The 12,665-nt window shown below is 26.1% G+C and overlaps 1 protein-coding gene across 1 annotated transcript in view; it reads right to left on the bottom strand.

Moving 5' to 3' along the window:
* The window catches only part of LOC100210099 (transcription factor IIIB 90 kDa subunit), a 35,323-nt gene that overhangs the window by 15,632 nt on the left and 7,026 nt on the right, over positions 1–12,665 (bottom strand). The window contains exons 2-5 of the mRNA XM_065805809.1: positions 8,292–8,363; positions 7,927–8,100; positions 7,652–7,683; positions 7,405–7,477 (exon numbers count right to left, since the gene is read on the bottom strand). Of these exons, the coding sequence (XP_065661881.1) occupies positions 7,405–7,477; positions 7,652–7,683; positions 7,927–8,100; positions 8,292–8,363 (351 nt within the window). The remainder of the gene's footprint in view (positions 1–7,404; positions 7,478–7,651; positions 7,684–7,926; positions 8,101–8,291; positions 8,364–12,665) is intronic.

Here is a 12,665-nt window from a genome sequence, read left to right as displayed (position 1 = left end):
AATGCCTAAATGCAATTTTAATGTTATTAGCAATAATTATTAAAGAGAATTTGTGTTTTGTTATGTAACAAAAATCACCATCTACTGTAATGAAAATGCTAAAATTGTACATGCTTTGAATGACAAAACTTATAAAACTTAACTATTACTAAAGTTGGATATTAGTGTGGACCTTATTATCAAGGTTGGCAAAAACCTGGGTTTTTGACCGAAACCCAACCCAACTGGGTTTTTGGGTTTTTACTAAAGTTTGGTATAAATCTTTTACTTTTTGTATTATCTTTAAATTGTCTTTAAATTATCTTTAAATTGTTTTTAAATTGTCTTTAAATTGTCTTTAAATTGTCTTTAAAATCTCAAAATTTGATAAGTTATTTTAAAGCAATTTTTCATTTTTTAAAGTTTTGTCTTATACGAAATTAATAATCAGATTGCATTTTTTTCTAATATAAAGCTATTTTTAAATTGAGTTATCTTTCAAGTTATATTTATAATATAAGTAGATTATAGGTCTTCATTTAACATGTCAAAGTATCAATCAGAGGGAAGAAATTAGGCTAGTGGGTGGAATGAAGTGGCCATATTAAGTGATCAACCAAATTGAGTAATATGTAATTATTGCAAAGAAAGCATAATTAAAAAAATAGAGAGAGTTAAGATCCATTTTGATAAATCCAGAAGAAAGAAAAAGGATGCGCTAATGATTCCGCAGAAGTATTTAGCAATATATCAGTTTTAGAGTCAAGACCATCTACATCTGCAGCATCAAACAAGTCTAACCAGTCGGAAAATAATGATCAAGATTGTTTAAGCTTTATTGGTGATTCTTCTTATTCGTCAACTGTTCATTCAACTGCAATGATGCAATGGCAAACATCCATTTCTAAATTTGTTACTACAACAACAAGTAATCAAAAAGAATAAACTGGATTTGCAAATTGCAAGGTTTTTTTTCAATAAATATACCATTTAACATAGTAGAAAATCTTGACTTGACTACCGAGTTGTTTAAATATTTAGACCTGAATGCGACCCCCCAAATAGAAAACAGATATCTTCAGAGCTCTTAGTTAAAGTAATCAATATAATGAAAGATGATCTTGATGATGATTGTGATGTTACCCTAACTCAAGATGATTGGAGTAAAGTAATGATTTCATAATTGCTCATAGTATCCAAAATGATACAAAGATGATATTTTAAAGAGATTTTCAAAAAGAAATGGTTTTATATCATTTTCTGGCCAATTTAAAAGATCCAAAATATAACTAAAAGCAATTAAGGTAACTGTAGAATTGTAAAAATAATTGTAAACTTGCATCTGCTCAAATTAAAATAAATAAAAATAAAAATTTTCTTTAAGTTTACTACCTTTATAACTTTACTTAGAAAAAACATTGGATAGAAATCAAGAAAAAGAGGCTGAGGAATGGTTGAATGAAGTTTATCCTGAATTGATGCCAGGCTACTAAACATTTAAACCAAAAAAAAATTTGTTACCCAACATATTTATTCAATGATAGTGTAAAAAGCACAAAATCAGGAACAAATTGGTGGAGAATTATAGAAATAAAGGAAAGTTTTCCAAATTGCCTGCAAATTTTGCAAGATTATAACAACAGTTGCACATTTGTCCAAATAGTCCATTAAAAGATTTTTCCTTTAGCATTATTTGGAGCAAAGTTAAGAATCTTCTAGGAAGAGGAAAAACAACAATGCTTGTACGAATTTATTTACATTAAGGTCAAGATGCACAGTTGCTGATGACTAAATTGTTAAATAACTTTGTTTTAAACCTTTAAGTTTGAATATTACTGCTCCAAATAAAATAAATTCTCATTTATGATTCGCTAAACTTCTTATTTTTAGAACAATTTTTGAGCAGCATCAAATCTTGAGTGTTAATGGAATTTAATTTATGAATATAATAATTATAAATAAAAAATTTAAGACCAAAAACCCATTAAGTTGGGTTTTTAATGGGTTTTTGCTCTTAGATTTTTGGGTGGGTTTTTGGGTTTGGGTATTATGCATGTTAGTATGAATCTTATTATTAAGGATGACTAAGAATGAACACTAAGAAAAAAATAAGTTTCAGAAAAACTAAATGGGCAGCACCAACAAAAGCATATTAGCTTAATTGTAAAACGAGTAACTTCTCAACCACAATTCCCTAACTTTTCTGTTGAAAATGACTACCTAAAGAAAAAAAAAAAACTCCCTGACTTTTCCAGGTTTTCAGGGACTTTAGCAGAAATTAACTAACTTTCCAGGTTTTCCAGGTACAGTACAAACCCTGTATATATGTATATTATTTCAATAATATATTTTAGGAAAGGTTTGCACTGACAACGCAGATTGCAGAGGTGTTTTTTAACAGTGAAAGGGAAGAGAGAGAAAAAATATAAATAAAAGAGAAAGAAAAAATCAATAAAAAAACATTTTTAAAGAAGAAAAACGACAGCAATAAACAAAGTAAAAACAATACAAACAATTTAAATAAATAAACTATTAATAAAACGATTACAAAATACAACGATTAATAAAAAAAAATTAATTCTAGTTTTTTTAGCGAATTTTACAGCGAAAAAAGAACAAAAAATAATTTTTTTTTAGTTAAATAATTTAAATTATTTTCATACATTGTTTATATTGTCATGTAATTTTGTATACTGTTTTAATTGTCCTGTATTTTTTTAAGTTGTTTGTTTTATTATGTATTTTTGTGCACTGTTTGGAATGTTGTTTTATTTTTTCAGATATTCTTGTGTATCTTTGTTTTGTGTATTGTGTTTATTAGACATTATCATGTATTGCTTTATTTTGTTTGTTTTTTTGCTTAATTATTGTCTTGTTATTATTTTTTCCTTTTAGTCTGTTTAATGTTGGTCATATATTTTTAAAGTTGTATATATTTTTAAAAGTGTATATCTATATGTGTATGTATATATTTTTATGTGAGTGTATATAGGCATGTATGTGTTTTTCTGTATGCAAAAGTATACATATATATATTTATGTGTGTGTATATGTGTAAACTGTGTACACATTTCTATACATCTGTAAATGTATGTTTGTGTATGCATGTAACAATATAAAATTTGTAAGTTATTATGTTTTATCAGTTTTTTAACTGTTTGTAACTGTCTAACATTGTACATATAGCTATTTGAAGTTATAAAAACATGTAACTTATTATTAATTTTTTCATTATTATTTTTAGTACTATTATTGTTATTATTAATAATCTTGTTAACGTTTTTCCGAAATACTACCTTTTGGCAGATGCCGATTGGTACAAGCCAATGCATTGACATCAGCCCTAAATTTGAATTTGTACTCTTTTCTACTTTTTTTTTGTTAAAGGAGCCTCTTATGATAAAAAATTGCTCAAAGAATATTTCGACAGGTTTAGTTGTTGCAGATATGTCTATAAATTTTAATTAATGAATATATATATACACACACATATGTATGAATAAAAGTATTCAGTTGTTATTATTATATTTATTTATTTGTAGGAATAAAAGTATTCAATTGTAATGTCATCACAGATAACGCAATGGAGAAAAATTAATAAAGCAGTTATTTATTTACTAAGTCAGAAAGTACAATAGAAACAAATGTAGAACAAATAAATGTTTTAGATAATGGAGTTGTTTGGAAACATTTCTTTTGTAAAGAAAATCAGTTTAACCAATTTTTAGTTTAAAAAGAAAAATGTTGAAGTTGTCTTTTGACATGTTTATGTTTAAGGCTGATGGCAAACAGACTTCATTTTGGTTGGTTTGAAGGGAAAGTAACTGTGAAATTACCTATGGAATGATAAATATTTACAAAGCTATAATTGGTAGGATATTATTTTGATTTTAAGTGTTACAGTTTAATTTCAAGTGTTTATTTCTCTTTACCAGCTGCCTGTTGAAAATAAATGAATTTTGTTAAATTCACAAATATTAGGTGTAAAACTTTCCTTGAACAAATCTGAAAATAAATCAGTTAGCATGAAAATTGTAAACATTAAAATTGTATTTTTGCATTTATTTTCTAGAATCGATTATGCACTATTATGTAAAAGCAACAGACAAAGAAACTTGTACATAATCAGCCTCCTCCTTGAAGTATGCACCTCATTGTTTAATTGGAAGTAAACGGAAATCCTAGAAGCACAAAAAGAAGACTAAGAAGTTAATAAAAGAAGGGGATAAAGAAAATTAAAAAGATGATACCTGTGAAGTAGAAGGTGAGGTTAAGTTAAACAAAAGTGAAGTTGTAGAAGGAAAATCAAAGATAAATTACCCTCTTACCCCAAATTGTAAAACTTTTTAATAATACATTTTAGTAAATTTTTAAAAAGTGTTACCTTTCAAAAACGTTTAAAAAATGTAACATAAGTTCAATGTTGTTTTTTTGTTGTTGTTTTATTTTGATGTTGAACCTATGTTGATATTTCAATGCCGCTTTCTTGTTTCAACGTTTGTAAATAAACGTCAGTTCAACATTAATTTATTAACGTTGAATCAAAGTCGATATTTCAACATCAATTTCTTGTTTATAAATCAAGGCATAAATCAACGTTCGTAAATCAATGTCAGTTCAACGTTAATTTATTGACATTGAATCAATGACAACATTTCAACATCGATTTTTTGTTTCTTAATCAACGCTTACATCAATGTCCTCAAATCAACACGTTTTCAACGTTGAGTCGACATCAAAATGCTTGCTGGGTAGCTAAATGTTTTTATCCGAGATCAGAGCTGTAATAAATAACAGAAGCTCAGGTAAGATAATTTTTTTTTCACTAATTTGTATATATATATACATACATAAAGAATATGAAGATGGAGGATCTGAAGGTGAAGAATGTGCTTATAAACCATTAGATTTATAAGTACATTCATGACAACTGATATTTTCTTATAAATAATTCTGCTTTACTGATTAATACTTTACAACAACTTTTAGGCAGAAAATAAAATATTTAATCAAATGGCGAGGTTTTCATTTTTCTTAATTATCTTAAATTCATTTGCATTATTTAAATGTAGTAGCATAAAAGTTGGAAGTGTGAGTCCCAATCTACTGATAAGCTGTTGATACTAAACACTCGACAGAAGTATTTCTCACCTCTAGTAGAGCTAAATACAGATATTTGACCTTTTATTTTAGTTAGTTCTTCCCTTTTTACAGTATATTGTAAAGTCATTCCATTTGATTGCTTATATTATGGAATGGTAGTTATATCCTTAAACTTCCTTTTTTTACAGAACTTTTAAAACGAATATGATACAAATTGTATACAGTTGTCGCTTTGTACTATAAGTGGTAAACTAAGTCTAGAAAAAATCATTTTTAGTTTCATTATAACTGTTTGGTGATTTAATGTTGTATGACCTTTCAATTTCCCAATAACGACGTAATAGGAAAAAAAACAAAAACTAAAGTAATCAACCACTATAGTATCACTATAGTAACCACTGTAGTAAAATCAGCCACTATTATAAAATCTGGATTTTTCCAAAAAAATAAATCAGTTGAAACAATATGAAATGAATAACTTACTATTTCACTTTGTATCATTTATTTTCTAGAGTTTTCCAGACTTATCCTGAATAAATTACCAATGACTTTATGAATTAACTATGTCTTTCTGTTTGTTAATGTCAGTATACCTTTTGCTCTTATTTTGGTTTTTTAAATTCCTTTGTGTCCTAAATGTAGCTTTTTAATTATATCTTTTCTTATTGATGTTGGAACTACAATGCTTCACCTACTAAAGATGTGTTAATCAGCGTCAGTACTTTTTTAAAAACTAATAAAATTTTAATGAACCATTAACCATTTTTTTATTCTAATGTCATTCATACATTAATTAACTTTCTACTTTATTTAATGTAATATCTTTACAGATAATTGTTTTAGTTTCAGATTTTATTAAGGCTGAACAACTTGCACAGACCACATGAATTTGAGCAATCAGTTATAAAAACTTATCAAAAGCAATAAGTTAAACTAAAATAGATTCAACGTTAGTGCTCCACTGAGTCAAAGTTCATCACATTATTAAAAGTGGGGGGATTTAATAAGGAGATAAATTATTTGCTAAATTCTGGAGTAACTTTTTTACTGCATTTATCAAAATTAGATGCAATTTGTTCAATTTGCTCTTTATGTAACTTGTATTGGTCTAAATTGTTAGTTAGGTGAAAAAAGGTAAAGTTAAAGAAATGGATGCATTTAGTTCAGTAGGAGATGTGAAATTTTTTATAGTTGATGTTAGATGTCACTTTAATATATAGGTAAGGATAGATTCTGCAAGGCTACTTTAAAAAGAACATTCAATTCCAAAGAGTTGCTGAAATAAAATTCTATTCAATTTAGACTACAATTAGGAACTTTTATAAAGAAAAAAAAAGGTTTTTGAGACATCTTTTTCTAAAAAATAAATCCATTAATATGGTTAAAAACTTTTAATTCATTAAATTGTATATCTTGTAAATACTTGTAAAGAAATCTTAAAAATAAGCTTTTAAAAAAACAATGTTTATAAATAATATTTTGTATATGTATCATTTTTAAAAGGTATTTTGCATATGTATCGTGAGTAACAAGTTTTTGTATATGTTTCATGTGTAACAAGTATCATATACACAAAGAGTAAAATACAAAGTTCAACAACTTAAATAAAGCGTAATATAAGTTTTTAAAAATTAAGTCTTGCATAACTTGTTTAATAAAAATAATGGTAAAAGACCTTTTCCATTCGCAGAGTTTCAAGGTAAAGTTTTAGAACAAGAATTTTGGTAAATTTTGTACTGTTATTTCCTTAACATCTTGTTATTTTTCATAACATTAAACTTGCTTATGGAAACAATTAAACTGCTAATATCAAAATGGTTTATTTTCCTTATCATTTTATTTTATGTTTCATTACCAGCAATTTGATCTTTTGCAATAATATTAATTCTGAATTTTTTTTTTGTAAAATTGTTTTTTCAGAAACTTAAAAAAAACCATTTCAGTATAGGATAAATCAAAAAGCATATGAAAAAAGATTGACAGTTTAAGAACCAATTGTTAACAAAAAACTACAAAAACTTTACAAAGATTAAAAACTATTAAAAACTGAAACATTTGAATTAAAAAAATAAATCCATTTAAAAAAATCTAAATCAAACAACTAAAATATAATTCTAAAATAAACTAAAATATAATTAAATTTAAATCTAATTTTAAAATATTACTTATAAATACTGTTTACAGGTGTAAATATTTTTTTAATTATTCACAAGGAACCTCTTTTTAAATAATGTTGTTATTGCTCCCATTAAAATTGCTTTAAAATCACATTGAAATAAAAAAAAATTATAAATTTTAATATATTTAAACAAAACTTCCCACCTACAATAGGGCAGTCGATACAAAGAGTTCTTGCAAGAGCTAAAAAAACTCGTCCCAAAACAACGATATCACACTTAATTAAAAAATAAAGTTTTATTAAATTATTGTTTTACATATAATCCAGCAGTAGACATTATGTATAACTAATTATTAACAATTACTACCATTTGTTTAATTGCACAAATTGTAAATACACTAAAAAACATTTTTTTTATAAAAAAAAAGTAAAATGGAAAAATATTTTTACCTGAATTGCATCACAAATATCAAGCAGCATGTCTCTTTAGAGTTAAGAACAATTTTGTCATTTAAATTTTTTTTAAATCAAATTGGAAACTATTTAACATGTTTAACATGACCTCAACGCTATAAATTTTTTAAACTGCTAAAAAATAATAACAAAGCATTACAATATAGACTGCAGTAAATCAACTATATATTTAGAGATATATTCTGAAATAAGAAAAACTCTGAAAGTTACATAAGGAAATAAGTCTATACGTATATATATATAAAAGATACGTGGAGTTTTCTCTGTTCTTGATACCAAATACAAACAGGCTCCAACAACATATATTGTTTTGCGTCCAACTGTAAATCGCTTACTAGCAGCCATTTTAAAAAACATATATGCTGAATCAAGACAATGATGACTCATTTTAATTTGTCCTCCATAATTATTAATTAATTGTTTGCCTAATAAAAAAAGTATACCTTTTAGTATTTTTATGTAGTGAGTAAAAATTCTTTCTTTTGATTACCTTTCATATTTTACAAATTACATTATTGACATTTAGCATTATCTATATTTCATTATCATAGTGAATAAAATATTTGACTTATTTTAGAAAATAAATTAAAAATAGAACTAAAAAAAAAAAACCCACCATTTTCAAGAGCAACTTGTCTGTGATCTTGTCCAACACCAAATTTGCTATAAGATCCTACACGATTTTGACCTAAAAACAATTTCTTATAACTATAATCTAAAATTATAATCAAATTTACTATAAAATAATTTTAACCTGAAAATAAAATCAGATGTATAATAAAGATTCTAATTAATAATTATGTTTTTAAAAGTTTGCTACTTAAAATAATTTGTTTAGAATAAAAGTTAATTCCATATTGAACTAGTTTCAAAATAATTTCAAAATAATAAGCACCATACACTGCGTCTGTCAATTAACTTAAAAGTTCCACCATACACCATTGCTGTCAATTAACTTGAAAGCTCTGTTTGGATTATACTATTTAGTTGGAATATAAAACTGTCAAATAAATGTTTGATAAAAATACAGGCATCAACAATTTTTTATTGACTATGAGTGAGAAATGATTCAAACTTTTAACAAATTGTCTTCAGTTTGATTATCAATTAACTAGAGTGGAAAAAAGGCAGCATAGTAAATTGGTGCTGATAAATGAACTGTTTGACCACATTGTTAAAACTTCAAAAAATCTCTATTCACCATTGCACAACAACTGACAAATAACTATTAGAACTTCTTGGTGATGATGCTCATTTATTTTAAACCATCAAAACCGGATGAATAAAATATAAATCCATTAATGTTTTTTTTATTGAAAATCATATTAAATGACAAAGATTATATTTTACTCTATTTCTGGTGCTAAAAAAACTGCTATCAAAAATATTACAACAGTTAAAACGCTAAAAAAAACAACCCAGAAAAACTACAGGTTTCTTGGAACAAAAACCGTCATAAGAACACATAAATATTTTCTTTTCATAAGGAATTAACTTTTCCATTTTATATCTTCAAAGCTAAACAAAGAAAAAAAGAGAAATCTGTTTTTGCTTTTCACCAGAAAAATCTGTTTTTGCTTTCCACCTTTCCTCCATCCAGACCAAGACAAATATATTGATATACCAGAAATAATTAGATTTTACAATCAAAAAAGAGGAGAGTGTGGTGGAGTGTGGATATGTTTGATCAACTTTGTTATAAATATATTATTTTTCATAAAATTGGTAGCCGGAGCCTTTGTGTCTTTTACTAAGTTTTGAATACTCTCAGCTCTCAGAGTAATTTCTATGATATTTTTGCATTCATACAACGCTACACGTAAACAAGTTTTCAAGAATAGACAAACTTATTTTAAGATTTTAGTTTTTGACTAGGTCACTGCAAATTAGAAATTTTAACTTTTTTTATATTTTTATATATTTTCAAATCAAATCGAATCTTAAAATAGTTTTTTCCTAATTTCTGGTGCTTATAAAAATTTAGAACTTATAAAAAAAGAAGATGTTACATACCCCATTTATTTATAACTTAGTGCAGTATAGTATTCATTGTCATTACAAAATAGTTTATGTTACATTTAGATTTTGCAGAAATCACATGTGCAGCCCTCGGAATTAGGATCATTTAGCATTCGGCAATGCCAACCTAACTACCGACCTCAAAGTTTTTAAGGTCGGCAAAAAAATAGCTGATCTTGTTTCTATGTTTTAGGGTAAGACCTTTGTATCAACTTTTTTTTGCTGACCTGATGCCGTCCTCTAAAAGATTGTGGTCAGCAAATTTTTTCAGCCTCATTATTCTTAATTCCAAGGGTTGCATGTGTTTTTATGAAATTACCTTGATTTGAATATATGGAATTTTTCAAATTAAATCTTCAACCACTTTTCTAATTTAACTTTTGATTTGCAGGACCCTACTTTTGACTTATAAAATCTCACTTTAAGAATAAATTTTTACACAAAACTTTGCCGATTGCCAAGTAAGTATTGGTGTTTTATTAGAAAAAAGTGGCTGTAATATTAGACAACAAAATAGAATTTATATCATCATGTAGATTGTTAAAATTATTATTTCATATTATTTGAAAAACTTTGCACTCGTCAGCGTAGAGTTTGCATTTTCTTTTAATTATCAGGAAGATCATTGATATACATTAAAATCAGTACTGGTATCAAAACAGATCCCTGGTGTACTCCACTTGGAACAGTAATCAATGTAGACATTCTTACCAAGAAAAACTCTTTGCCTTTTTATTCATAGAGTGTCCTTTGTTCTACGCTAAGGTTAAAATATATAAACTTTTAGGCTTCTTTGTGAAGAAGGATTTCTAAAAGATGGCGTATAATTTAAGAACCCTTTCTAAAACTTTACAAACAATAGATGTAAGAGACAAGGGTCTATAGTTAGAAGAATCAAGTATGTTGTCATTTATGAAAATGGGAACCATGTTTGAATCTTTTATTAGTACCTTTATAGATTAAAGGAGTAATTTAAAAATGTATGCAATAGCAGAACTTGGACTTTCAGAACAAGTACTTAGTACAGATGGATGAACTCCAACATTGCCAAAGGATTTATTTTTATCCAATGTGTTTAATTGAAAAATAATTTTATTTAAATTGTCTCTTTTACTTATATGATTTTCACAGTAAACTGGAGTAACTGGATCAAAATTTGGTAAGCTTTTTTTTTGTCTTAAGTATACACCAATTGAAAAAAGATGTTCAACAAATTAGAAATATCAAAAAAATACTCACTAATTTTACTGTTTGGCTTAAAAGTTAATCTTAACCTTAAAGCTTAAAGCTTTAAAACTTAAAGCTTAAAAGTTAACCTTAAACCTTGGTAAAAGTTAACCTTAAAGTTTGAATTCTTTCATAATACATTTGATTACTATTTAGTTCTGCATAAAATTTGTTAGAACCAGTTTTTATAATATTAGCTAAGTCATACCCCATATTTTTAAAGGCTTTATTAATAGAATTTCAAGGCTTTATTTTAATATGCTTATATTTTAATATTTTTGATATCATTTTGATATGTTTATATTTTACTAATCCTTCATGAATATTTCTGGTGATAAAAACTTTAACCATAATTTTTTTTTTATTAATTAAGTGTTTTATTTTCAATATAACCCAACCTTGTCTTGATTGAATATATTTTTTAGTTCGTGGGTATACTTATCACAAGCCAAAAATATTTCTAAACATTTATCATAACAACTGCTATTATTTAGATTGCTGAAATTAATTGCTTTTTAATTGATTGAATTAAAATATTTTATCATGTTAACATAGTCACGTATATTAAACAAATACCTTGAAGATTGAAGTTACCTACCTTGAAGTTTTTATTCACATTGTTAGTGTTTACTAAATACTTCCAAGTTAAAATGAAATGCACATGGCAGGTATTACCTAAAGGCAGATTGGATGCTCAGAAATTTTTTTGAGATTTGAAAATTCTGTAAATATCAAGTACAAGATACTTCATCAGAATTTTGAAAACTTGGAAATTACATTTTGTGACAAAAAGCAATTATTCAATCAATTAAAAAGTTTTTGTAAAATTAAACTCAGAACTGTTTTGATCTGATCTTGTAATGATATTGTTGTCATGATTCCATTTTATATTTGGAAAATTAAAATTAACAAAAAAACCATATATGAATTGCACTATTTAGGTCTTCGCTATTTGAAAAAATCAGGGATCTGTAGACACATTAGATTAAAAATTTTTTATGTCTATTTTTGAGTCAACACCATATTTGTTCAATCTCTAGAGAATAAAATTTTGTTAAAGTAACTTCAAAAGTTATTAGATCTTTTTGTATGATACATACACATCCACCTTCATTAATTCTGTCTTTTCTTAAAATATTAAAATTAAAGGTTTGTCACTGAGTTTGTATGAAACCATGCTACAGCAAAATATAAATAACAATTTAATTAAAAATTTTGGATAATGTGTTGACTGGGTATATAAAAAAATTTTAAGTTTAAAGCGCTCAGGTTTTAGACTAACACTTTTCTTTTCAAATCTTCTCACAAATGTCGATGAACATGGTTTTATGATTTTAGTAAATATACCTTTTATGACATTTTATACACTTTTATGACTTTTATCACAGCCTCGAGCATGATTTTTAAACACTATGTATAATTTATTAGCCTCTTTTCTTTTTCGTTCCTTTTATTTGAAATTTTTTGCATTTCAATTGATAAATTGTGACTCACTTTTTTTCTACTATCAACATTATCAGCCTATGTTTGTGAGGGTGCATTTTCCCTCCAGTGCCTCGATTCTTTTAAACATTTTTTGACTATATCATTCTGTGCATGCACAGTAGGCTGTGTTATTTTATAACAATTGTAAAAGTCAAAATCCAAAAATAACAGTTGTAAAAGTCAAAATTTAAAGACACTATACTTTGCAACATTAGTCATTTATATCAAACTGATAATGTACCAGCTCATAAGGTCATGT

This window comes from Hydra vulgaris, chromosome 09, assembly GCF_038396675.1.
Source record: "Hydra vulgaris chromosome 09, alternate assembly HydraT2T_AEP".
NCBI lineage: Eukaryota > Metazoa > Cnidaria > Hydrozoa > Anthoathecata > Hydridae > Hydra > Hydra vulgaris.
The sequence above is the reverse complement of the archived record's forward strand: the minus strand, read 5'-3'. Positions and strand labels throughout refer to the sequence as shown.